The sequence below is a fragment of the Dermacentor silvarum genome, chromosome 7 (genome assembly GCF_013339745.2).
Source record: "Dermacentor silvarum isolate Dsil-2018 chromosome 7, BIME_Dsil_1.4, whole genome shotgun sequence".
Classification (NCBI taxonomy): Eukaryota; Metazoa; Arthropoda; class Arachnida; order Ixodida; family Ixodidae; genus Dermacentor; species Dermacentor silvarum.
In genome coordinates this window covers 11,639,204-11,665,674 of record NC_051160.1, presented here as the reverse complement: position 1 = coordinate 11,665,674, position 26,471 = coordinate 11,639,204, and the positions used below count along the sequence as shown (strand labels likewise).

At 47.8% G+C, this 26,471-nt stretch overlaps 2 protein-coding genes across 11 annotated transcripts in view; both read left to right on the top strand.

Annotated features, from left to right (window-relative positions):
• Positions 1 to 26,471, top strand: part of LOC119457563 (arginase, hepatic) — an 88,284-nt gene that overhangs the window by 14,996 nt on the left and 46,817 nt on the right. The window contains exons 6-10 of one of the 5 annotated variants that reach the window (XM_037719170.2): positions 3,024 to 3,080; positions 3,633 to 3,737; positions 4,706 to 4,782; positions 6,082 to 6,141; positions 6,766 to 7,076. The exons of 3 other annotated variants lie outside the window; for them this stretch is intronic. In XM_037719170.2, coding sequence (XP_037575098.1) covers positions 3,024 to 3,080; positions 3,633 to 3,737; positions 4,706 to 4,782; positions 6,082 to 6,141; positions 6,766 to 6,944 — 478 coding nt within the window. In that variant the 3' untranslated portion in view covers positions 6,945 to 7,076. Of the gene's footprint in view, positions 1 to 3,023; positions 3,081 to 3,632; positions 3,738 to 4,705; positions 4,783 to 6,081; positions 6,142 to 6,765; positions 7,077 to 26,471 lie in introns of those variants that run through there. One more of the 5 variants, XM_049670219.1, reaches the window with a different exon arrangement.
• Positions 1 to 26,471, top strand: part of LOC119457562 (arginase-1-like) — a 119,693-nt gene that overhangs the window by 67,113 nt on the left and 26,109 nt on the right. The gene's annotated exons all lie outside the window — the stretch shown is intronic.

Genomic DNA, 26,471 nt, shown 5'->3' with positions numbered 1-26,471 from the left:
AATTCAAAAGTGAATTAGTGTGATCACCTTAATTATTCGATTAAGCGTGGTTATTTATCGTAGAAGTAATGGCCGCCTCATAGAGTAATTGAGCTCAATGGTTAGAATTGTGTTATCTGTCATCGAAATTGTTTTTACAAATTTGGTGCAAAAAGAAAAAAAAAACACCTGGTATAGCTCATGAAGCAGGCAAACTGTATAGTTGGACCCACAGAATGTGAGGTCTCAAACGTGCTCTTGGGACAAAGGAACATGGGAACAAACAAAGGGGCACTATTTGCGCCTTTCATACACCAATGCCAGCTAGTCGAATCACAACCAATGGAACATGCCAATGGGCGCTAACGAATCGAGGAAGTGCGACAGTGTATCGAGCGAATGTGTTCGCCCCAAGCTGGACACCAACGCCTAGTCGTTCGTGTGTGTACAGTCACGCGAACGGTGACGCATTCGAACGATCGTATTTGTCCATCCCGTTGCCCAGCTCCGAAGCCTCTGGTAAGCCGAAGAGGAAGAGGCCACTCCCTCTTGCTCCCGAGTAACCCCGCCGTTAGGTGGCGTTAGTAGCGTAACACTCGCGCCATCTCTCGTTCTATTCTGCAACTACACCGACCACCGCCGGCGCATAGCTACGGGGGGAAGTCGGATTACCTGAGACGCGTGAGCCATGCGGGGAAAACAACATCAGGGTACGCGTGAGAGTCGAACGTCCCCAAAATACTTAGGCTTGTAGGAGCTCTAAGCCGAAATTCGGAAATACAAACAGCACCTTGTGGTCGACAAGCAAACAGTGCGCGAGAAATCTATTTAAGTTTGTAATAAAAATTTATAAATGCCAGTAAACACTGACATGTCAATCAGAATAAGGTAATACAAAAAAGGAAAACAACAAATACACGAAAATAAATATAAGACGCGAACCATAACACAATGCTACATACACTGCAACTACGAAATAATAAAAGAAAAATAAGTGCCAATAAAAGGAATGTTAGAAGGTGCCAATGACACTGATAGTTAATGAATATTAACAAAAAAAGAAATGAAATGAAAAATTTCAACCAAGACAAAAGTGTGTGCAAGCGATGATTGAGTTTGACTGTTTTTCTTTAGCAGGTATGTATTAAGTGCACTTGGAATGCTTTTTCTCGAAAGCACAATAAACAGTTCATCACCAGAACCCATCGGTAATTTTGGTCCTGAACAAGATGTCGTAAAGCGCCGTCCAAGGAATGTTCTAGGGCAAGAATTTTTTTAATGAGCTTAGTATTAACGGAGATAGGAGCAAATGAAATTTTGTGAGGCAATGGTGCGAGGAGGCCAGTCCCACTTGCACAAGCAGAGGTGCTCACCCGTTGCATCGGCCATCGCCTCTAAAGGTGGTGTTGCCAGCGAGCCTTCATACTCGCCTCGTAGCCGAGGACTCACGTGACGTTCATATGCCACGAGCCCCACTTCCCTTTTCTTGTTTCTGTTTACTCTATCTTCAGAACAACTTGGACCTTGGCGAATTGGCATCTATTCATACTTTGGGATGCGCACAATGCAAAAGGACGAAGGAATAAGGACCAGACGAAACGAGCGCCCGTGTTATCTGATCCTTATCCCTTCGTCTGTTTGCTTTGTGGGCATCCCAAGGTGTGATTACTTTCTCTTCATGTGCTCCGCGGTGCATTTCCAGAAGCGGCTTCGCGAGCTGTGTATTTCAAGGGAATTGCCTATTTCTTCACTAGGCTTTTTGCTACCTATTTGTGCGCTGCAGGCGCTATGCCTGTGACGCGGAACGTCACGATTGTGACGTCATCTTTGCTGGCACGGAGCGAGGTCCCTCTGAAAAGAAGGACCTCGCGGGCTTTTGGTTTTTTAAATGTCGGCTGTTTTCGCGGGGTATACAGGCGCCATCTTCACCGCGTGGTCTAGGGACCGCGCACGTCTGTTTGCAATGCCCAAGCCGCGTGAGCGGTCGTTTAACAGTTGCTTTGCTTGGGCAGCCACTCAAGTGTGCTTTCTGCTGAAAGATAGGCTAGTTAGCTGATTGAGAACGTTAATTTTACGCGCTAAAAGTTATAGGAACGACGCTGGGCCGACAGTTAAGTAACGTCAGTTGTTGGTATGGCATATCTAATGCCTGTCTGTTTGGCTTTCCTGGAGAGAGACTATTGTAAAGGGAGGGGCGATACTCTAAAGGATTACGACCGCCGAAGGTGCGTAAGCCATCATTCAGAAGTAAAGTATTTCATACAATAACCCTGCGCAGTCGCCGTACGTGTAAATTCTTTGCATGCAGTCAATATTTAAATATTTGACGCATTGTAAATTCTACAATTCTACAAATCTACAGAGACGGGGGTAATTGGAGATCGCAGGGAGAGGCCTTCGTCCAGCAGTGGACATAAATATAGGCTGCTGCTGCTGATGATGATGATGATGATGATGATGAATTCTACAAATTGGGTTGGAGTGCATACGGCAGGCATTGCTAAATGCCTGCACAAAGGAACGCACAGAGAGCGGTGGAACGAAAAATATTAGGCATAACGTTAAGAGACAGTAACAGAGCGGTGTTGATCAGAGAGCAAACTGGGATATCCGATATTCTAGTGGACCTTAAGAGAAAAGAAATGGAGCTGGCCAGGCCATGTAATGCGTAGGATGGATAACCGGTGTACCATTAGAGTTACAGAATGGATACCAAGAGGAGGGAAGCGCAGTCGAGGACGGCAGAAAGCTATAGGTGGGAAGACGAAGTTGGGAAATTTGCTGGCGCAAGTTGGAATCAGCTAGCGCAAGACAGGGACAATTTGAGATCGCAGGGAGAGGCCTTCGTCCTGCAGTGGACATAAATACAGGCTGATGATGGTGATAATGATGATGATGATAATGATGAAATTCTACAAAGCCCCTTCTTAAACGCCGAGTCATCCCCGGTTATATGCGTGCAGTGACTTTGCAGCTTTCGGTTGAAATTTTTATATGCGCTTATATACGTTTATATGCGCTCCTTATTCACTTTTTTGGTGCAGCGTCCACAAGGAGAACTTTGCTTTCATAGGTCTGAGGGACGTCGATGACTACGAGCGGTGAGTGAAGCGTCCGCTCTACCATACCAGACGCTTTGTCTTCTTCTTTAGATTTAACGCAACGTTTTCAAATCAAACCAAATCAAACCAGTTTCGGGATATTATTTCCCAAAGTGGGAGACGAAATACATGGGCGTTCCATTAGATTTGTGCTTCAATGCATAAAAGAGCGTTTTGGTAAAAAAGTAAGTGGAACAACAGTGCATTTATACGGCGAGTTTGATGGCGCATATCTCCAAACTGGTGTCATTCAGGAAATTCATTCTAATTGGGTACGTCTTGCAATATCACCGGCTACAATTCGTAAATTGCAATATGTGCCATAAAGTTAATTAGTGATTTTTTTAATTAGTTCGAGATGTGTTTTGATTCCTCGTGCACGTAATGTCCGCCTCTGTGAATAATCCATCTCAAGGACTAGAATTATGTTATCTGTAACAGGCGATTTTTTAAAAATCCCCTAAAACTAATCAGTTATGACCCTGTATACCGTATAGTGATGGCCAACAATCCACACATTCCGGCATCTTGTCGCCGCACACGATGATGCAGGTACTTCCTCGACCAACTCGGCATAACGGTCTACGACATGGCCGATGTGGACCGACACGGGATCCGAAACGTCGTCCAGAGAATACTCAACAAGATCAATCCTACGTGAGCACATTGGAGTCTCATGTCTCTCTTTAAGATGTACAGCATAACCTCCGAGACAGGCCGGCGCACCCAATAACAACATTACGTACACGGATCTCGGATAATTTAGTGAGAACGATGGTCGCATATGTTTTTGTACTCGCCTATATAGGATGTGTGCGAATATTGGAAACTTTCGAATAACGATTCAGTTTTCGAGAGGTATATTCCCTGCTCGTAGTTTTATTAGAATATAATAGTAACTATATGTATTCACAAATTCGAAACAACTATTTGTTCATACTAATATTTTTCGAATAGTTAAACTCGTCATCTGTGTGTGATAAAAACATGTATATATATATATATATATATATATATATATATATATATATATATACAACAATCATTCGCACTTACCGAAAAGTCCCGAGCACGCGAACACACTGCTTTATTCGTTCTTAATGCGGTATTTGAGCCTGAAATAAGCAACACTTCATAACGTGCAATGTAATGATAGAAACTCCTAACATTGTGCATATGCGAGAAGGTGAAGATCGTTTTCGATTACTGGCCAATACGGCTGCTCATTATTCGAAAACTATATTCGAACAACATTCGATATTTAGTTAGATTCGATTCGTCTTCGTTTCACCGTCAAGCGTTACTACAGTCAAACCTCGTTATAAGAACGAGATACAACGTACGAAGTAAGTGAACTTCCTCTTGAAATCCCCATAGATATTCATATTGCAGTACATGTAATAATAGATATAACGAAGTAATTCTGGCTCCCCCTTCAACTTCGTTATAGCGAGGTTTTGCTGTAGTCGCGCACGCCTACTATACCACGCATCCTTCGGCCTTGGTACGAAGAATCCGAAGTACCGCTATACAGTCGTTCGGTTCGGCACGTGGCATCGTTCGCATCGTCTAATGATTGATTTCACTCGCTCGTTCAATGCTTTTTAATGGTTTCCTTCACACAGAGGCACGAAATCACTACACGTCAGCTACGACATCGACTCTCTCGACAAGTTGGTAGCGCCGAGCACGGGGACGCCCGGTGAGTGCTTACGTCGTTCACTGACAACGCGAGCGCGTACTTCGTAATTCGCTCACCGAGGTGTTTATCTGCGTTATGTGTTACGTTATGCGTTAAGATATATTATGCGAAGTAAGGAAGACAGAATAAAAATAATCGTTTTAAGTCTATGTGAGGCAGAATCTGGTAGGCCGTTGGCTGTGGAGGTCTGGCTAACGGGATTCTCTGACGCGAGATGGTCCTTTGTACGTAAAATGGCGATTCAATAAACGTGTTGCAGTTTACGGAACACCGGAGACCGCAATCGCCGCTTTTGTTATCAAGCAACACTGAGCACAACCACATCGTGCCTAACTGACCCAGGTGCTGATCCAGAGTATAGCATCATGGAGGGGTCACGCATCAAAATAATAAAGAAATCGGAATATATGGCTCTTGTGCACTTTGGTTCCTATAACGCGCAACATGTCAAGTCATGTATGTCAGGAGTGTCGGTATTAGAACCGGAGTCTATAATGGAAGTAGAAAGGGGGGTACACTCTATATAAAGAAATCTTCGGAGCGTATCTTGTCCCCACACAATTGAATGGTCAAAGTCTTGCTCGAGTTTCCTTCCCTGAAAATCCTGCGTTCGCTACTTGCCCGTGGAGAATGCTATGTCACAATGATGATGTGGATGCCGTTCGCGAGCTGGAAGTGCCGGGCGCTCAACGCTAAATAAAGGAAAGGCGCGCTAGATAGATGACAATTATTGTATGGGGACAAGATAAGTCCTAAACAGTGTAAACTCTTTTTTTTTTTAGACTATAGCAAAAACACTGAGTAAATACAAGACAGTTGTGCCCTGCCTCTAGTGCATGAGTAAAAAAAATCAGTGAAATAAATTTTCGCCTGAAATAAACAAATAACAGAGGTGTGTCGAACGCACGAAATGATGGTAAATTCATACGGCTAGGTATACATGCCTTAATGTTTGCTGTATAAAGCCAAGCATACCTGCCTTGAATTAAGGAGAGCTAAACTACGCAGGACCGATAACACTGGCTTCCGAAACTTGACTGGAAACTTGTAGCACCAGTTCCGGTGACTCTGCGAACTATCTCATGTATAAGTTCGAAGAGCCGGTGTCGTTTGCTCGCATTCTGCTCGCAGGACTCTCGTCGTATGCTCATGCAATTTGCGCCTGCAGGCGGTAGGAGGAGGGAGAGGAAGGAAACGACCAGCGTCAATCAGGGGGGTGACTCCGGGGCCCGAACTCTGGATATGCCAGCGGACAAACCACACTGCTTTTCCTTAATTTTCTTTTATTGTTCCTTACAGTCATGGGAGGTCTTACTCTTCGAGAAGGATTAATCATCGCTGAAGAAGTCAGCAACTCAGGTAAGTCATTACAAAAGCTGCACGACTGGATTCCATGAGACACTTCGCCCAGAGACATATGAAGTCTTTGAGAGACTTAACGGTCGTAGCAAAGCGCCGCGCTCTTGATTGAACAAGACATGGCGGTTCATTAACGCTTCTTGGTGACTCCTACGACGAGGAGTGGCTTTATAAACCCACCTTTACACTTTGAAATGATTTACTTCTTTAAAGGTAAATAAGGGTGTAAAATTATTTTGCAGTGTACTCCAGTGCGTGCGAGTAGATGCCAAGACCATTGTTGATACAACAGTTTGGGCCAGGAATTGCCGTGCGGTTGCTGTGGAAGCGTAGTGGCCAGTTATACCGAGAGCCGACGCTGTTATCCACTTTCTTGAGTGAAGAAGGTGTGTAGAATGTTGAGCAATGTATTAAGGACACTGGCCGAATTGTGGAGGAGGCGAGGGACGCAAATTGAGAAAAGCGCTTACTATATTGTAAAAGAACGAACGGTTATTGTTTCGTGATACCTCAGCGCAACAACCATATAGACACAGACGAAAATGAAGGGACGATCACAAGCATAGGTTTACGTGGAGTATGTACACACACGCAGTTGGTCGTTCGATCGTCTCACTGACGCAGGTCAGCTAAGGGCTCTGGACTTGGTCGAAGTGAACCTGCGGCTGGGCAGCAGGCAGGATGCCGAGAACACCCTGGAGTGCAGCCTGAAGGTCGTCGACGCCTTCTTCGGCAGCCAGCGACGCGGAAACCTGCCCCTTCATCTCGACAAGAACGTCGTCGAGCCGCGACATGGGTCCTAGCTGACAGGGAAGCCCACTTTAGCGCCGCTCTATCTACGCTCCAAAAGTTAGGAAGCACCAGTATGGAAAGGAGAGCGAAGGTGCGCCCTGCGACACTGTCGGCAGAGGGAGTAAATAAAGTTTTATATATAACCTCCTAACACCACTTGTATAATACATTGCGCATTGCCTTCAACGTTTTTTTTTTAGTATATAAATGTACTCGTAAGTGATTATGCAAAATATTCATTCTGGGTATGAAATACGATGTTTGTGCAACTGTTAAGTGGTTTGCTCATATTCTTGTCACCCGCTTTCGAGGAATTTGACAAGCAATTGATCTAGACCCACGTGTCGTCCCAGACAGTCGGAAGCAACCTTGAGATATGTTTCGAAATCACTGAGATTGCGTGAAAATATCGGACTCGGCGGCAACATGGCAATGTACTACACGTAGTTCCATCTTCATCTCTGTGTTTAAGCAATGAAATGCAGTTTTTACCATAGCGTGTTTTCGCATACTCATTTATATTACGGTTTCTTGTGATGCATTCTTGAAATATGCAAATTATTGGCATGGTGGGTGGGCTATGCGGTGTGAATAAGTTAAGATGGCATTTCCGGTTCAAGAGGCTACTGCCCTATGTTAGCGGTCTGGTATAGCGCAGCACCATCATTCTGAGCACTTTAGCTCAGAGGACACAAATGCAAAATAGAATGTCTTTTTGTTCACTACAGTATGTACCGTCTGACGAGCGAATTATTTGGGCCAGGGACGGACCACTCGTTCATGGGACCGTAACGTACGCATTCGTCCTATTCTCAACGTCACCGCTCTCAAAAGCAAGCTGTCTCCAGCAGCCCTTCATACTTAAAATCGCACAGTAACCAAATCATCAGACTCCTATCCACAGCAGTGTCATTGTCAAGAGACTGACACTGAGCTGGACAGGTACAGAACAGACCTACAACTGCTTCTGCGCGCCAGTGCGCGTGTCATTTTCATTTTGTTCACAGTTCCTTTTTCTTTTTAGCACTCGTGTCCCTTGACAACAAAATGCAAACATGAACTATCACTCACTTACATCTTATAGTTTCGCTATTCGTTCTTCTACAAACGTTGATTTTCGTCTCAGTCCCAACCGACGTCACGTTCCACATCGCGACACTGTTCCCTCGCGGCCCTCACCTTGTCGAGGAGTTTACGGTGATCGTCGTGAGACACTCCATGGATGACCACGACGTAGAGAAAGTTGCACGTCCACAGGCCCGACGGCTGAGACACGAACCGGTAGCTTTGCACCGGTCTCACGCCAGACTCGCCGAGCACCGTGCCGACGTAAGCGTCCTCGTTCGCGAAGGGTCTGACTCGACGCACGTTCCTGGCGAAAACGTCGAGAGCGCGGGCGTCCAGTACGTAGCCACCTCCGCTTCCGTACGGCGGGTATTGACCCCTGGCATAGTCCTTTTCGGAAACGAACCATCGGCTCTTGGGGTCCCTGACGACCTGATTGCTCCATCTGATGTTGCCGACGTACAGAGGGGACGGTACTCTGGCGACGACGGCACGCCTGGCACTCCCGTGACTCGAAGACGACGACGTCGCCAGGTCATTGGTGGCCTCGTCATGCTGAGGCATCTCGCTTCCCGAGTGGTACCTCACAAAGCCCGTCTCGACGGGTTCTGACTGAAAGACCACGGTTTCCGCCAAGACGTCGAGCAGTACGCCGACGTTGACGAAGCAGTCATCGTCCGTCTTGAGGACGAAGCTGGGCCTGACGTGATCGGCGACCCAGAGGAAGCCGTGGACTGTCTTGAGCGTCAGATTTCGGTAGGTGTCCAAGTAGGTGCCGACCAGCATGTCGCGGAATTCCTTAGCCTCCTTGCGTATCAGGCGCCCTTGAGAAGAATCTTCGCATTCGCCGACCATGAATACGGGCAAGATTGTCGAGGACGTGTTGTGGTCGAACCTACTGGACTCCGTGGAAGGTCGACCCCACGTCGACCTAATGGCGTTCCGCCGACGCGTGTTAGAAGGCGCAGACGCGATCACGATGACCAGAAAGACATTCTTCCCCGGCGCCAGAGTGGGATGGGTGTTGGTGGCGAAGACAGTGTCCCACAGGTCGCTGCTCCAAGTTTGAACTGCAGAAAGTCGTAGGCGCGTTTCTCGAGTCCTGGGCCTAAGGAGGTATCGCGAACGTATTCGGACCATGCTCGGCGCATCCGAAAGAGGCATAAGGCCATCACCCTCCAGCGAACTATTAAGTAAAGCTAAGAGCCCTGCCAGTACTGTTACAGATAAAAGAGCGAGGATAAGGTGCCGTCGGTCTTGTACCGGCCACAGGGCCCCTCGCCTACACCTAAGTGCTATTTCCGGCGACATAGACTTATTATTCTCCAACATATGGTTCAACACGATGCTGTCATCCTCACACTACGTTTGAATATTGGCGGATAACGTAGAACACGAAAGCATGAGATCACCCCTTACCCCTTACCCCTCGCGTTGACGAAGTGTTATTAGTACACCTCTCTTGAATCTGTTAACTTCTGTAAACGATGGAACATTTTAATTTCCTCCTAGATGGCGTTTCTCGCTTCAGTTCTGTCGAGTCAATTTGTTGTTTAATATTAAGAATTTTCTTTAAGCTCACGCATATTTTATTAAATGTTTGAGGAGTCACAGCGAAGAAGCTCTGATTGATGAGTTACCCTGTGTCGCATAACACTGCGAATGTCTACAGAAATCCGCCGCAATCTTTATGTAAGAAGACAAACTCATTGCCTATGGTCCGGAATAAGCATCTACGTTCTCTTGCTTGGAAGCTCAGTTTTCTACAAACGGCGTTAATGCCGTTCTGATTGAACACCTGATTGAACGTTGTCGCACTCGATGACGGACTTCGGGCTTGGTGTTCTGGGACAAGCACAGAATGATGTTCCAACTTGCTTTAACAGGACGTGCAACAGGTACGAGATGGTAAAACAGCACGAGAACTGAATGACGTCATTCACTGAACCATTCCACAGCATACCTTCACATCGCGTAGCGCTGATAATGGATTCACGACACGCACAGACACCGTTCACTTCGCCCGTCTGCCTGAAACTTTTTTTTTTTTTACTGTCAAGACAATTATTATCAAGGGAGAGATCACCTTGTTTCAATGTAGGAGTACCCGCCTTGATGCTTCACAGTGAGCCACAGTACTGAAACACATGACGCTGGTCTTGGGTATTCCACATCGATAGCGTAGACATCTTCATGATTTACACATCTTCATGGAATCTGCTATGGTAAGAAACAGTACAAGAAGACGATGACTCACCAAGGCTTTGTGCTGCCAACAGTACACGCTCGCCTGATATTCGTGCACAGAAGATGAAATTATAAAACGTAATTAACACCAATCACTTCACATCTGACCACGCTTCTTGCGGCCATACAGTGACGAATCAGAACGAGCTGTCATTTTTCAACTTGAAGGTATACACACATTGATTTCTTTCACGACCAGCAGCAGAAACTCAAATGCCTTCGCAGCTTCTTGCTTAGACACAGGACTGACATCTGAGGACGAGCTTGGTTGTTCGGTGCCAAGCGTATAGATGTCTTCCTTCATCCACGACGGTGCGACGACGCGACAATTGTTCAAAAGCAGTAGGCGCGTCTAGCAAAGCACGACGGACGAAAACTTGGGAGGGAAGGCCACGCTGATTCCTGACGAAACATAGAATGCGACTGCTGGCGACGTGGCCTATACCTCGGGCTTCCGTCGCTTAACTTGAATACACAAGCCGTTGTGCATTTTTTTCTCCTTCTTGGCCTCTCGAAGCGGTCAATGAGTCAGAAAAGCTCCGTGGGTTCCCCGGCGAGCGTTGAAGTGCCAAACTGCCCGAAGCTCTCATACGTCCACGTCGGGGTTTGCGCTCGGGTCTGTCAATGTAGGGGTGGCTTAATCCCGTGGACTCCGTTGCTACGATACCGGACTAATGGGATTTGACAGCCTTAGGCCGTCTGGATTTAGACGCCACTATACAGCAGCGGCGGATGTTGCTGACGTTCGGTGGGTAAACCAGGTCCCGGCTAAGAAGCTTTGCGAAGCTTGTTTTTGACTCGCGCTGATAAAAAAAAAAAAGGGGGGGGGGGGAGGGTATTCTTGAGGTACGTGTTTGTGAGGGGGAGCAGGCTGAAGGGAGCATGATCGCGCACGCGTACTGTGGCTAACACGTGTGCGTGTTTGAGTGCTCCGTGTGTGAGCGTTATTAGGTGTGCATGTGTGTGGCCCTTGACCCCGCGAACATAGCTAAGTGCTCTGGCAACCCGGTTCGGACAAGCATTGGGAGGCTAGAAAATGAATTAGAAACATCTAGCCATTAGAAACATTTCCGTGCTCACGTTGGTTTCGACGGGAATTCAGGGCGCAGGCTCCTTTCCCAAGCGTATCACCCCTTAAGGAAGCCGAACGCCAGGCCGGGGTACGCTTGTACCCTTTTGAACCAGTGGGTGCTCGGCGGCGGTGGGAATCGAACCCACAGCCTCCCGCAGCCGAGGCGGGCGTTCTACCACTAGGCCACGGCTGCGGGAGGTAATGGCTGGTTCTCGTACGAGAGAAATCACCGACGATTACGATACTTCCTAACACGAAATTTGAGCGCAGCTGTACACGTGTTTTCAGTTCCCGATATATTGGCTGGCGCGGACAATCTGTCTCGTTGCAAACGGAGCGAAGTGTGGCGCGAACGCCTCGCTAATCTGGATATCGCGAGAGCCAGTGCGTGGGTGACGCGTGGGCGCGATTCACAGCAGCCGCCGCCGACAGAACTCCCAGACGACGCGCGCTACTCTGGCGTCATCTCGTAGCCATCGTCGCCGCGCTACTTTTTTAAAGACGATAGTCTTTCTTGGGGAACTTAAACGCTGAAAATTTGGTCTGTCTGTCTGTCTGTCTGTCTGTCTGTCTGTCTGTCTGTTTGTCTGTCTGTCACCCGATTCAGCCACCCGGCCAAAGTTGGACCACTTGCTTACCGCCCACACTACTTAAACTGGTACGGCTGTTCATACTTGAGAACGTTATCGATCACAAAGTAAATATTGCGCATATCTGAGGCGCAACATCACTAGGTACGTATTAGAAGGTGTGTTCCTTTAATAGAAAATACATAGATACGTAACTCTAAAGACCCTAGTTTCTTAAGCTGCGCTGAAAATGCCATGCTATGCGCGCCGACGAACGACGTTCCCCGACTGCGCGCCGACGAGCGCCCTCTGCCATGGAGGAAGGGAACTGCACAAGCTCATGTTTCCCGATGTATTGCCAGATAGCGTCCATGTCTCACGCAGCGCCTCCTCAATTTTATCAATGCCAGCCAGATGCGGCCGATTCAACATAAAGGAAGCGCTGTCTGAGGCAGGGCAAAACATAAATGGCCGCTTGATGAAATAATGCGGTAAAATGAAATCTGTTCAAACAAACCTTCATGCCAGGACGGAAATGGCACGAGAACAGCATCACGGGTGGCCGCGGATCATACCAGCACTCATGTAGTACGGCCGGCAGAAGACTATCGTCTTTCGACGACATTTGCAGCGAAGCACGCAGATACGCGGCAAATTTTTTTCTCACGCTTTCGCCACACCCTCCTCCGCCTTCCGCCTCGTGCCTCTTCGCTCTCGTCGCTTTTTTCATTCCCCGCTGCGGAGCGTTCGCTCTCATCTTTCGCTGGGCTCGTTCCCTCGGTTACGCGCTGCCGCCGCCGACGCATGAACGGGAACTGCGCTCTAAAACAAAGCTAGAACAAGGCCATGAACTTGGCCTTGGACTTACAAAAACGCTATAGTGGATGAACAGGGGACGAAACAAAAGCACCAGGCTCAGATGTCTGCACATCAGGCTATGTTCCTGTACACGTAATTACGATTCTGCCTCTCTTTTTCTTTTGTTTGTGTGTGGGTTGCGTGAATGCACCCGCGCTATAGACGTACATTATTTTTCTTTTCGCTGTTGTCAGTGGGAGTGGGACCCCTTCCCGGCATCAGAATAAAGAAACTAGCCAAATATCGTATATTTACCTTCACGCCGCGAATTGCATTACTGCACGCCGCTTTGACGCACGATGAAATGATTTCTCGATGACAAGCCATCATCGCCCACAACCTCATTCGCGAAGAGCGAGTAAGCGCGCGAAACAAATTGCTAAGTCTTTTTTTCCGCTACTCGCACTTGCAAACCGATCGATTTTGCGTGCGTGCCGACACGCCGCTGCTATCCGCTGTTTTGCGGTTCGTCCGGGCGGCCACCGAAAAACAAGACTTGAATGGCGACGGTGGACCGTGATGCTGCGCCCGGCCGCCGTTGGCGTACATTTTCGTATATATAAAGTGGGCCTAAAGGGAAACACTATATCAGATTAGACTGAGAAAACAGTCTTTCGTTTGGTTTTTTTTTTTTTTTTGCAGTAGTCTGTTGGTTATATAGATGGGGGGGAAAATATGGAATTCAAAGTTCAATTAGGCATTTCGCTCCGAAACTCCAGCGCTGGTTTGCCAGTGAGACGTCACAGATTTCGAAATGTTTACAGTCGAACCCGGATATATCGAACGCTCATATAGCGAATTATTAAGTATATGGAACAGCTGCAAAATTCCCTTGAAATTTTCTGTATAATTTTTTATTTTATATATCGAATTACCTATATAACGAACTTTTTTGTGATCCCCTTCAGATTCGATATATACGGGTTCGACTGCATGTATTTCGTATTTGGCTCGTTGTGGCTCGGTAAAAGTTCTTGAATATTGCTAAGTTCAGTAATGGACGCTGTCGGAATGCAATGTAGGCCCGCCTTTAGCGATTGAGAATAGGCCCGAGCAGATGGCGCCAAAAATCTACAACGTCACGGCGAGCTCGTGCGGGGAACGTCAAGGCGGCGTCACCGCCCGTCTTTTCGTTTCTGCATCGTTTTTTGGCTCACGGAACATCTTGTGACGGTAAGGGCCGACTTGTGCTCCAAGGCCTACCGCACGCCTTCCACGCGCGTGCGGACTTGCGGAAAACTGCACGTGTCGCACACAGGCATGCATGAATTTCGGTTTGCTTTGCTCCGTGCGGACCCAGTGTATAAGCTGGCGTTGCGCTGCTAAGCTTGAGGTCATGGCTGGTTCGATGCCGGTTCGCGGCGGCTGCATTTCGATGGGGGCCAAATGCAAAAACGATCGTGTACTCTGATTTATGTGCACGTTAAAGAACCCCAGGTGGTCAAAATTAACCCGGAGTCCCCCACTACAGCGTGCCACATAATCATATCATGGTTATGGCACGTGAAACCCCAGAATTTAATTTAAGATTTAACGAAGTATTGTGCTTTACAGTTTAGTACGCGCGATCTCCAATTGATTCTGCATTTTTAAGCTTAACCTATCAGCGCCCACAGTACTTTTGATAGTACAGCACGATTTCTATTTATAAATAATAAAAGAGAGAGAGAAAGAAACGTTTATTGTTGAAACGGTGTCCCGAGCGAGAAGAATGTTTTGTTTGTTTTTTTTTTTTTTTTTTTGCTTAGCATGCTACTTCACTAACAAGGGTCCTGCCAAGACGACCATGTTGTAGTTTTTCCTCAGCTGTATGAGATAGAGAGAAACTTTAACGAAAAAAACTAAATTTGAGGTCCCGTGGTTGGGGCCCCTTGTACAGGGCTCCAGTGGCGCGAGCGGCTCGCTGGGCATCGTCCAGGAGAGCCGGTTGGCTGTCCTGATCCTCTTCCGCAAGCTGCGCCTCCCACTGCCTGTTAAAATCTTGCGTTTTTAGTCGTGTGGAGTTTATATGTGTCGGTCTGGGCCGTCCAGCGAGCCCACGATGCGGCCAGGGAGCTAAAACTCCCGGTCCCAACGTGGGAGTAGCCCGCTCTATGGGGCCTTGCGCCCCGTAGCCCGCAGGACCTTACAATAAAGTTATCTCATCCCATCCCATATGTGTCGGTCTATTTGGGCCTATCCACGTGATGTGTGGTAACGTTGGCGTGTCCCCGCACCACGGGCATTCGTCAGTGTATCGTGTTTGGTGAATACGGCTAAGTGTATATGTAAGTTTGGGTACGTGTGTGTTTGAAGTCGGCGCCAATTTCTCGCCTGTTGACTGTTTTAACTTTGGGTGAGGGCGTCCATATTGCCTCCACTCCTGTCTTTGGTGTTCGAGAATGTCGCGCGGTGTAGAGGGGGGCTCGTCACCGTCGGTCCGCAGCTCGGATGCGTAGTACGCGAGCTAGCCGGTCCGCCCTTGTGTTGCCCTCCATGCCCTCGTGTGCGGGGTACCAAGTGAGGTTGTGGAATCCCGTAATTTGATTCCCTAGAATTTTTAGTATTAAGCGCGGCGCCGTTCCAGAGAGATACAGGCGACAGGCAATTTGTGAATCCGTGAGTAGGGCCAGATACGTCCATATATTCTCCGGGACCCTAATTGCAAGTGTAATCGCTGCGGGTTCTGCTGTGCTTTGTAGATTTTGCTCTGACCGATGCAGCTATCACACGATTTTGGTTCGTGGCTACCACCGTATACTTGTCCCTGCCCCTCTGACTCGCGTCTGTGTAGTACACGTCCGGTTGTCCTCTAAATCTCTACAAGTACGGCTTTTTGGGCTAGTTGGTTATATACATCAGAGGTGGTCATAGCGCTAGAAGACACGGACAAGAACGAGAGAACAGGACGAGCGCTAACTTTCAACTGAGTGTTTATTTCGAGAAACAACCGTATTTGTAGGCCCGCATACAGAAAAGGCCCAATCATCGCACATGGAAAGTTAGTTTCTTAACAAAACGTCGCTTTATGCATTGAATCACAAAATTATCTGGAACGCCAATGCATTTCTCCGCAAAGTTCGGGAATTGACATCTCGAAACTGGTGTCATCCCGAGAATTCGTTCCAAGTGGATCCGCCTTGCAAACTCCACGGCTAGAATTTGTAAATTGCAATATGGGCCATCAGGTAATTAGTAAAAAACTGAATTAGTGAATTTTTGTTAATTATTCGATTATGCATTTCAATTTCTTGTGCAAGTAATGTCCGCCTCTTCGAGCAGATCACCTCATTAACTAGAATTGGGCTATCTGCCACAGGCAACCTTAAATAAATTTTGAAAGTGTTCGCTGAAACACCCTGTATATATATAGACAGACAGTACCCTAAGTATGCTAATTTGCATTAAAAAGTGTTAAACGACCCTGGTATAGGACTTACGCAAGTCGCCTCGTTTGTCGCGGGCGTTCTGGATTGTGGGAGAATTGTATTGTTTATTCAGTCGCGGTGGTCTTCAGCAACTGAGTATTCTTGCATGTTTCGAGGTTTCTAGAAAGGTTATCTGAGGGCACAGCCTGATTAATTCTCCCCTTTTAGTGTCCCATTCTGTACGAGAGAGAGAAAAAAAAAAGGGGGGGGGGGGATAGACTCACGTTACGTCCGGAACAGATAAGCCGTTTTGGAGGGGGGCATCTCGCACGCACGGCGTCCTGCTTCGCATAGAACTACTCTATAGACGTTTTCACGAGGGCGCTTCCGACGGTCTGGCGTGGAGAGTATGTGTCAGTGTTGCCTGTTCGGTCTGGACTGTGAGCTTGCCTTGCGCTTGCATTGCGGAGTGGTAGCTTTCCTTCGATCTTTCCGTTTATTTTTGTCACGAATTACTTACGCTCGTAAATAATGGCATATATACTCATCAAAAGGCTACAGGCCAGCACTGTGCAGTTTATGGCTGCACAAACAACCAGCAGAAAATAACGATTTTGGGGACTAAGTGTGTCCACAACACAGCACTCCGCGAGACCACTGCCGCGACGTGGTATGTTCACGCTTCGCCGGTTTCCTGCATCACCTGAGGACTTGGCATTTCAGTCTAATGTGAACCAATGCACACATCAGTAAAATAACGCATTTTGGTAAACCTTTTTCGGCACATTTCCCAATAGGTTGCGAGAATTGTCAGCTCTTCGATGCAATATTTTCTCGTATGTAGTGGCAGAGGCTACATTTGTTATTCTTTCAAACACGACTTCATTCCACTGCCTAATACGGGGGCCACACGGCGCACTTTTGATCGTGATCGAGGCCGATCTGGGTCGAATTTCTTGGTCGCGATTGGCTTTCCTCAATCTGCCGAAGGGAGCCAATCGCGGTCGAACATTCTGATCTAGATCGGTCTCGATCGCTATCAAAATGGCCGTGTGACACCGGTATAACACAAATTGAAGCACTCTGCGAGAGAACTAGTCGGTAAATACACTTCGCAACGATCTGGAAAAATCGTGTCGTATATGGAAGATGTATGCAGACCCTGTGTCCACCAAAACATTGTCTCTGCGTTCACACGCACCCTGCGCGGTCCTGCCCATAAATTAATAACTTCAACAGTGTGGTGCTGCATCGAGCTCACCCATCTTTGAGCGTTGTCTATGTGCTTGGGCAGCAAGAGAATGCAAAAACGAACGTGTCAACCTCATCAGCGCGGCCTAGCGCCAGTGCGAGAGTTCGGGAACCGTAATGCGCTAACTGTGCATGACGTAGAAACGCGCTAAATGAGCCCACGCAAGTTAGAACGTAAAAAATGGTATTCGCATGGGTACGCGCGGACAATAGCATCATACTTTCAAGAATAGCAGCAACGAAAAAAATAAATTATTCGCACAGTCGATCAAGTGAAATACTTACGTGCGTGCAGTGACCGCTTCGCTGACCACTAAGCGCTTTTCACTCACGGTCAGTAGTGGTTTGCAGTCATACGCATATGTATTTATTCGACAATTGTCAAGACTCGACATTACTTTATTATGAACATTGCACAGAAAATAGAGAAAGAGCAGAGATGGCCCTAACACTGCAATATTATTGGCTTATTTCGCTTCAGAGATAGCGCACACGAACAATTCTTTCCGTACGCGATATCTTCAATACAAACTTCACGCACGATCTACGTTAAGGTTCACCGTGAGCGAAGCTTGTTCCAAATTCAGACATTCGAAAGAAAAGCCATTCCAGGTAAACAAACGTAAAAAATAGGTAAACAAATATATCTTTATAACAAGTCATGTTATAATCCCTATTGGGATTGACAGTATGTATAAATAAATAACTACTAAATACTAAAAATAAAAATCTAGCACCTGGGCTGTATCAGTTGCGCTGGCATCTGTGATCACTGTCGCGCGTCGGTTCGCTGCAGGTACCGCGCTGCTCGATCGCCACGCTTATGCTTTGACATTTGATTATAAGCACACTGCACCGCACCAGATCCAATAAATTTTGCATGATTGAGATGTTCAGTTGCGTCGGAAGCGTATGGAGTAACCACCGCATACCTACCAACCACTAACACGCGTCATCGGGCCGCCGGCGCCTGGTTCTAAGCATTGCCCGACAGCTACGTACGCGCCTGCTTTCGCTAAATGAGGCAACCCTCAACCGCGAAACCTAATGGTGATCAGATTCAATCGACGATACGGTCACATGTGTCCAGAAATGACAATATACCGCTGATTAGCACGCCAGGTCTCGACGAAGCAGACGCGGCTGCCGCCGCTACCGACGACGAAACACCACATCCACTGGCTGGGCTTGCTGTTGCCTTGGCACACCACACTGAGCGCTCACGCGAGCACGTGAAACATGTAGCAAGTCAAGCCGCACAAGACAAGCGAAACGGAAGAAAACAATCGAAATAATGCGCGGCGAAGATCACACAACCGAAGTGCGGCCGGCCTGCTCTCGCAAGGCGCACAGTCCAAAATGGTGGCATAACATGTTCTGACGCTAGACGACGCCCGCGTCGGCACATGGCGCTGCTCAAACGTCGGTTTGTGAAAAGGTCTGCTTCACGCAGCTTCACAGTCACACCTGCGCGCCATCTATAGTGATGTACGGATTCCTGTGTAATGTCTTGCAGAAATTCCACGCTAGCATTTGCAACATTGGCATCAACAAATGCTAGCTCACCTAGGAGATTTGTAAAAAACGGTGTAGAAGGTGTCTTTGGCGTTGACACGTTTGCCAGGCGTATGCCCCACATGGCGGCGTTCAGACGCCGAGCTTTCTTTTTTGGGCCACAGCGTGCTTCCCAACTGTGCTATACGAAGGCACGCCAGTGTAACACGACCAAATAATTAATATATATATATATATATATATATATATATATATATATATATATATATGCTCTCATTTATCTGCTTTCCGCCGTTCGCATTTCGATCGATGCTAGTGGCGCATAAAGCTACTAAGCACGAGGAAAAATTCGCACATGCGCGCATCTAGCACAGGACTACAGCATTTTTCTAGTTTTGCTTATTGCGTTGTTTCTCTAGTGACTTAGAGAGGACGCTGCAGACAACTCAACTGAAACAGTATTTTACCGGACTATTCTTGATGAGACATGTGATGTATAATTTTGAGAGTTCTACAACCTGTTTGTATATAATGTACTGCTGCTTGCGAAATACTGGGACTCCGGAGATGTGAACAGCAGAACTGGCAGCGACACCTTGTGACGCTTTATTCAACGCCTTAATAGCGTTACTAACGTTTTAAAGCGATCAAACAGCTTTATTTGTCTCTTTCCGCCATTTTCGCGATAGGTCGGTGGTGGTGGCAGGTATGTCGGTGGTCGATGGACGTTGGTCGGAAAGCGTTCGCTCGCCCTCTCATTCGCTCGTTTTTCCTCTCTCTCGCTATTTCGTTTGTTCGTTCGTTCATTCATTCATTCGGGCTGTTCACTTACACTGGCAATAATCGTCGATGGTTTCTGCATAATTTGTTTTGTTCCTGGGCTGTTCTGGACGACGGTGAAAGAAGGTGCCGCCGTAAATTGATTTGCTGCTGCCGACTCCTTGGAAGTAGAAAAGGTCACTTCCAGAAAATCTATGACCAATGCAGGAAACTTAATTTCACAACTTTCGGTTCCAAATTTTGTTTCAATTTATTTCCCTCCAAATCAGTATTACCGCATTGAACACTTTCACCGCCCGATCCATGGGCGATTCATTGGAGTGGGTTGCGCCAGTTTACTCAGGAACAAATAATGCAAGGCATCGAAAGGGCGATATTTAATTTTGAATTGAATTCGGAATTGAATTGAATTGAACTGGCGGCGGCGGCGGCGACCAGAGCGCATCCTAATGGCACGTACACACTACCGGCAAAACGCGCGCGGCGCGCCGCCAGCGGCAACACGCAGCTGCGGCAGGGCGGCCACACCAACCGGCGGCGCGCCGCTAGGGTGGCTAGTGCCACTGCGGCAATCACGTGACAGACTAGACTCCTCTCCCCTTCTCGAACAATCCGCCAGCTACGTCCGGGAGCTGACGCGTGCAGACGATAGTACGAAACGAGTTTCCGGCTAATACCGGACGCGAGTATACGAAACGAGCGCTTGGGCGGGTCCGCATGACACCAGTTTCCCGCGCGCACGTCACGAAAGCGGGCCGCTGTCATTGGTCTCCTTCATCGGCGGCACGCGGCAAACCGCAAAAAATCGGTCGAGGCGCGATCCCTGCCGCGGCAAGAAAAAAAGTTGCAGTGGCTTAGCTCGGCTATGCCAGGATATACGTAGCGTTAGCAAAGGTTCAGCTGATTATTCTTAGCTTTCCTTGTTGTCTAGATTGTCAAGGATTAGCTTGATTGTCATGCTTACTGCTGCTCCAATGACACACACGCGGTATACGTATTATGTGGCACATGTATTCATTACTCCTACGCTCAACCGCTAATTGCCAGGCAACTACTTCGGGATCCGATGAGTCAAGCTTCTCTGTCTTCGGCGCTGTTGAGCAGCATTTGCGCTCTCCTTCTCCATGGCTATAGACGTTTTCACGAGGGCGCTTCCGACGGTCTGGCGTGGAGAGTATGTGTCAGTGTTGCCTGTTCGGTCTGGACTGTGAGCTTGCCTTGCGCTTGCATTGCGGAGTGGTAGCTTTCCTTCGATGTTCCGTTTATTTTTGTCACGAATGACTTACGCTCGTAAATAATGACATATATACTCATCAAAAGGCTACAGGCCAGCACTGTGCAGTTTATGGGTGCACAAACAACCAGCGGAAAATAACGATTTTGGGGACTAAGTGTGTCCACAACACAGTACTCCGCGAGACCACTGCCGATGTGATATGTTCACGTTTCGCCGGTTTCCTGCATCACCTGAGGACTTGGCATTTCAGTCTAATGTCAACCAATGCACACATCAGTAAAATAACGCATTTTGCTAAACTCTTTTCGGCACATTTCCCAATAGGTTGCGAGAATTGTCAGCTCTTCGATGCAATATTTTCTCGTATGTAGTGGCAGAGGCTACATTTGTTATTCTTTCAAACACGACTTCATTCCACTGCCTAATACGGGGGCCACACGGCGCACGTTTGATCGTGATCGAGGCCGATATGGGTCGAATTCCTTGGTCGCGATTGGCTTCTTTGCTCAATCTGCGGAAGGGAGCCAATCGCGGTCGAACATTCTGATCCAGATCGGTCTCGATCGCTATCAAAATGGCCGTGTGACACCGGTATAACACAAATTGAAGCACTCTGCGAGAGAACTAGTCGGTAAATACACTTCGCAACGATCTGGAAAAATCGTGTCCCATGGAAGATGTATGCAGACCCTGTGTCCACCAAAACATTGTCTCTGCATTCACACGCACCCTGCGCGGCCCTGCCCATCAAGTTAATAACTTCAACAGTGTGGTGCTGCATCGAGCTCACCCATCTTTGAGCGTTGTCTATGTGCTTGGGCAGCAAGAGAATGCAAAAACGAACGTGTCAACCTCATCAGCGCGGCCTAGCGCCAGTGCTAGAGTTCGGGAACCGTAATGCGCTAACTGTGCATGGCGTAGAAACACGCTAAATGAGCCCGCGCAAGTTAGAACGTAAAAAATGGTATTCGCATGGGTACGCGCGGACAATAGCGTCATACTTTCAAGAATAACAGCAACAAAAAAAAAAAAATTATTCGCACAGTCGATCAAGTGAAATACTTACGTGCGTGCAGTGACCGCTTCGCTGACCACTAAGCGCTTTTCACTCACGGTCAGTAGTGGTTTGCAGTCATACGCATATGTATTTATTCGACAATTGTCAAGACTCGACATTACTTTATTATGAACATTGCACAGAAACTAGAGAAAGAGCAGAGATGGCCCTAACGCTGCAATATTATTGGCTTATTTCGCTTCAGAGATAGCGCACATGAACAATTCTTTCCGTACGCGATATCTTCAATACAAACTTCGCGCACGATCTACGTTAAGGTTCACCGTGAGCGAAGCTTGTTCCAAATTCAGACATTCGAAAGAAAAGCCATACCAGGTCAACAAACGTAAAAAATAGGTAAACAAATATATCTTTATAACAAGTCATGTTATAATCCCTATTGGGATTGACAGTATGTATAAATAAATAACTACTAAATACTAAAAATAAAAATCTAGCACCTGGGCTGTATCAGTTGCGCTGGCATCTGTGATCACTGTCGCTTGTCGGTTCGCTGCAGGTACCGCGCTGCTCGATCGCCACGCTTATGCTTTGACATTTGGTTATAAGCACACTGCACCGCACCAGATCCAATAAATTTTGCATGATTGAGCTGTTCAGTTGCGTCGGAAGCGTATGGAGTAACCACCGCATATCTACCAACCACTGACACGCGTCGTCAGGCCGCCGGCGCCTGGTTCTAAGCATTGCTCGACAGCTACGTACGCGCCTGCTTTCGCTAAATGAGGCAACCCTCAACCGCGAAACCTAATGGTGATCAGATTCAATTGACGATACGGTCACATGTGTCCAGAAATAACAATGAAATATACCGTTGATTAGCACGCCAGGTCTCGACGAAGCAGACGCGGCTGCCGCCGCTACCGACGACGAAACACCACATCCACTGGCTGGGCACTGAGCGCTCACGCGAGCACGTGAAACATGTAACAAGTCAAGCCGCACAAGACAAGCGAAACGGAAGAAAACAATCGAAATAATGCGCGGCGAAGATCACACAACCGAAGTGCGGCCGGCCTGCTCTCGCATGGCGCACAGTCCAAAATGGTGGCATAAGATGTTCTGACGCTAGACGTCGCCCGCGTCGGCAAATGGCGCTGCTCAAATGTCGGTTTGTGAAAAGGTCTATACCACACTGGCAAACGCCAGTCAGAAGCGCAGCGGCTCCAACGCAGTGTCAGACGGCGACTGCGCAGCGAGCGCGCGCCGGCGCCAGTGCGTCTACCACGGCTACGACGTCACTCCTCTGGAATGCGCAGACCGGCGGCGGTGAGTCGCGCGCGGCGGCGGCGGAGTGCGTGAGAGGTGCCGGCTCCGGTGGCTCCGGTGCGCAAGCCGTGTGACATCACTGATCCTTGCACATGCGCAGCACGGCTCTTGATGTGCCGCGCGAAACGGGCTTGGCTAGGCCAGTGTAGTTAACGCTACAAAAACCTGCTTCGCGGCTGCTTTTGCGGCGCGCATTTTGCCGCTAGTGTGTACGTGCCATAAATCTGCTTACTCCTTTACGCAGGGAAAAAAGAAGAAAGGTCGCTGTTATCTCGCCACGGAACGCCGACCACAAGGACCATAACAGCAAGCTGAACCACTGCATCGTATTTCGGCGCAACGTCACGGAACTGCTGCGACATCTGGACACTGTTTGGCCCGATATAAAACCCAGCGATGTCTGCCTGCCCTTCCACTGGCGGCGGCGGCGGCGACCAGAGCGCATCCTAAATCTGCTTACTGCTTTACGCAGGGAAGAAAAAAAGAAAGGTCGCTGTTAACTCGCCACGGAACGCCAACCACAAGGACCATATCAGCAAGCTGAACCACTGCATCGTATTTCGGCCCAACGTCACGACACCGCTGCGACATCTTGACTCTGTTTGGCCCGATATAAACCCAGCGATGTCTGCCTTGCCTTCCACTGGCGGCGACGACCAGAGCGCATCCTAATCTGCTTACTGCTTTACACAGGTCAGTTAACCACAACATTGTACTTTTGGTGCCCTTAATTTGTCTCGCCTGCCGCTGCTGCCATTGAACTTTTGCGGTTATGTCTAGTACAGAGTGATCTGTCTGTGAAAAGCCTACCACGCGCGATGAATTGACTCTTGCTTGTATTGGGTGCAACAACATTTACATGCTGGAAGCTGCTGCGATGTAACACAAAAGGTGCTCCGCTTGAAAAGTGATACCTACCGGAAAACATGGAAGTGCGAATCTTGTCGGGAAGCAAAATCAGCTGGCGTATCGGCAAAAACTTCCGGTTCAGCATCCGAAGCAACCGATGTTGCCTTACAGCTAGCGATATAGGAGAAAAGCTAGAGAAAATATTACCATTAAGGGAATCTGTTCTTGGGCAGAAGAATCGATTCACGATATGTCACAAACGTTTGATGACATCATGAAACGTCTAGACAAACAGGACAAGGATATACAGTCGCTCAAGAAATTAGTGGACAAGATTGACGAAGCGCGATTGTGCGAAACACAGGTGCAGTTACAGGAAGCCATCAATGAACTCGGAATGGCGCCTAAATTTAGAGTTTCATGGTATTCCTGTGACACCTGGTGAAGACTTGCTCGGTAAAGTGAATGAACTTGCACCTATTCTTGAAGTACCTTGCCTGACAGATATTACTGCCATACACCGACTTCCCGCCAGGCCAAACGGAACTCCCGGTATAATTGTTCGTTTCAGCCGTCAGAGAGAGAGAGAGAGAGAGAGAGAGAGAGAGAGATGTGGTACGCTAAACGTAAAAGGCTAAGGGACGTCAAGAATCATGCTTCAATCTTAGCAAATATAACGAAACAGAACCGGGAACTATACTATGCTCAACAAAAGAGTGGGCGGCAGCGAACAACTTCAGTTTTGTCGGGCATTCTTATGCGGTAGGCCACGGGGGGATCGAGCGACTGTTGTCAAGACAGACACGCGGTTGCAATCGTTGACTTAGTAGCATTGCTTGTGTGATCATCGCCGATATGGTTGTCTTACCCCACCAGTTCTCTGAAAAAGTAAAACCACAAAATTCGTCTTCGTCTTTTCTTGCTCTCAATTGTCGGTCTGCAAAATAGATGACTTACAACCTTTTTTTCATCGCGCAAGCTTCCCCTTCTGTGATCATATTAACAGAAACCTGGTATGAAAAGGACTCGGAAATGTATGCGCCACCACCGTATGCTCACTTCTTCGTGACGCGAAACAACAAAGAGGGGGCGGTGTATCTATCCTTATGCGAAATGCATCGATTACCACCTCGAAAAAAAAAAAAAAAAAAAGAGTACACATGTGTAACTGATGACTATGAAGCTGTAGTGTCCGTGCAAATGACATGTTTGTTGCTTGTATAGGCCGCCCGCTGGCAGTTCTGACAATTTATGGTTTTTCAGCTGAGCAGAATCTCAAACTTGTTGTCGGGGGTGATTCTAATATTATTTGCTTCAACGCGATTCCAAACAATGACTTCGTTATCGACTGTTAGTATGTGTGGCTTTGATATTGTTCCGACAAGCGCAACGAGAATAACGGACACATCAGAGACTTTGCTAGATTTATTCATAACGGATACCTTGCTCGAAAAACTACCCTAGCTTGTGATATCAGTGATCATTTACCTGTTCTTCTAGTTTCAGACAGTTTGCCGTAAAAAAAAAGCAAAACATCAACGTGTTTATCAAGATATTTCGGATGCTTGTTAATTCAGTTAGTAAGCGAATGCGTCTAAGTTTGTGCAGCCGATAAAACTACTATCCCTACTCCGAATAGCCCTCTACTAATTTGCTATCGCAATTGATGTTTTGCCTTTCGGGCGAAACTGCGTCATTTTTATTTAGTGTGCATGTTTTTCTTCTGCGTTGTGAACATTTTCTGTCCATGAAGTTGAGTGTTTTCGCCGGCGGACTTTATACGATTTTTCGACACGGGCAAGCAGTGGACTAACGGCCTAACTTCTGTGCCGTCGGTTAGCGACAGTGCCATTGACTTGCACTTCGCGGCGCATCCAATCGGCAACTGCACAAAGGAGGGGTATTCAAGGAGAGAAGTACGTATGTACATTCGCCACATTGAATGCTGCGTTCATCAGCGCTCGTCCGGGTGCGAGCTACAAATGCTGAGAAGCATTTGCCTTGCTTAATGAAGACGGACAGGTAGCAGGACTTCGTGATGACGGGCAAACTATTTTAAAGCTTCCTGTGGACGCACACGACAGTGCTGATGGCGTCCCCTTCGTAGTCGATAAACCAGCATTTCGGCTACAGTGCGCACGGACCACGTAGGTATGGCAGCCGGCGCTTTGCGCTATATAGCTTCACAGAGAAAGTGAATGCAGTAAAGCAAAGAAAAAGAAGCCCTATCTGTCACAAAGTGGTCGCTGCAAACGTGCGAGTGGCTGTCGGCTGCCACGCGGACCCGTCCTGGCTTTCACTGGAGGTGGAAGCATCCACCGGCAGGCGCCACGGCTGAGGCATTTCGCAGCGATTTCAGTATACACGGCAAGAGCTTCGCACCGGATACCCGCACGGACTA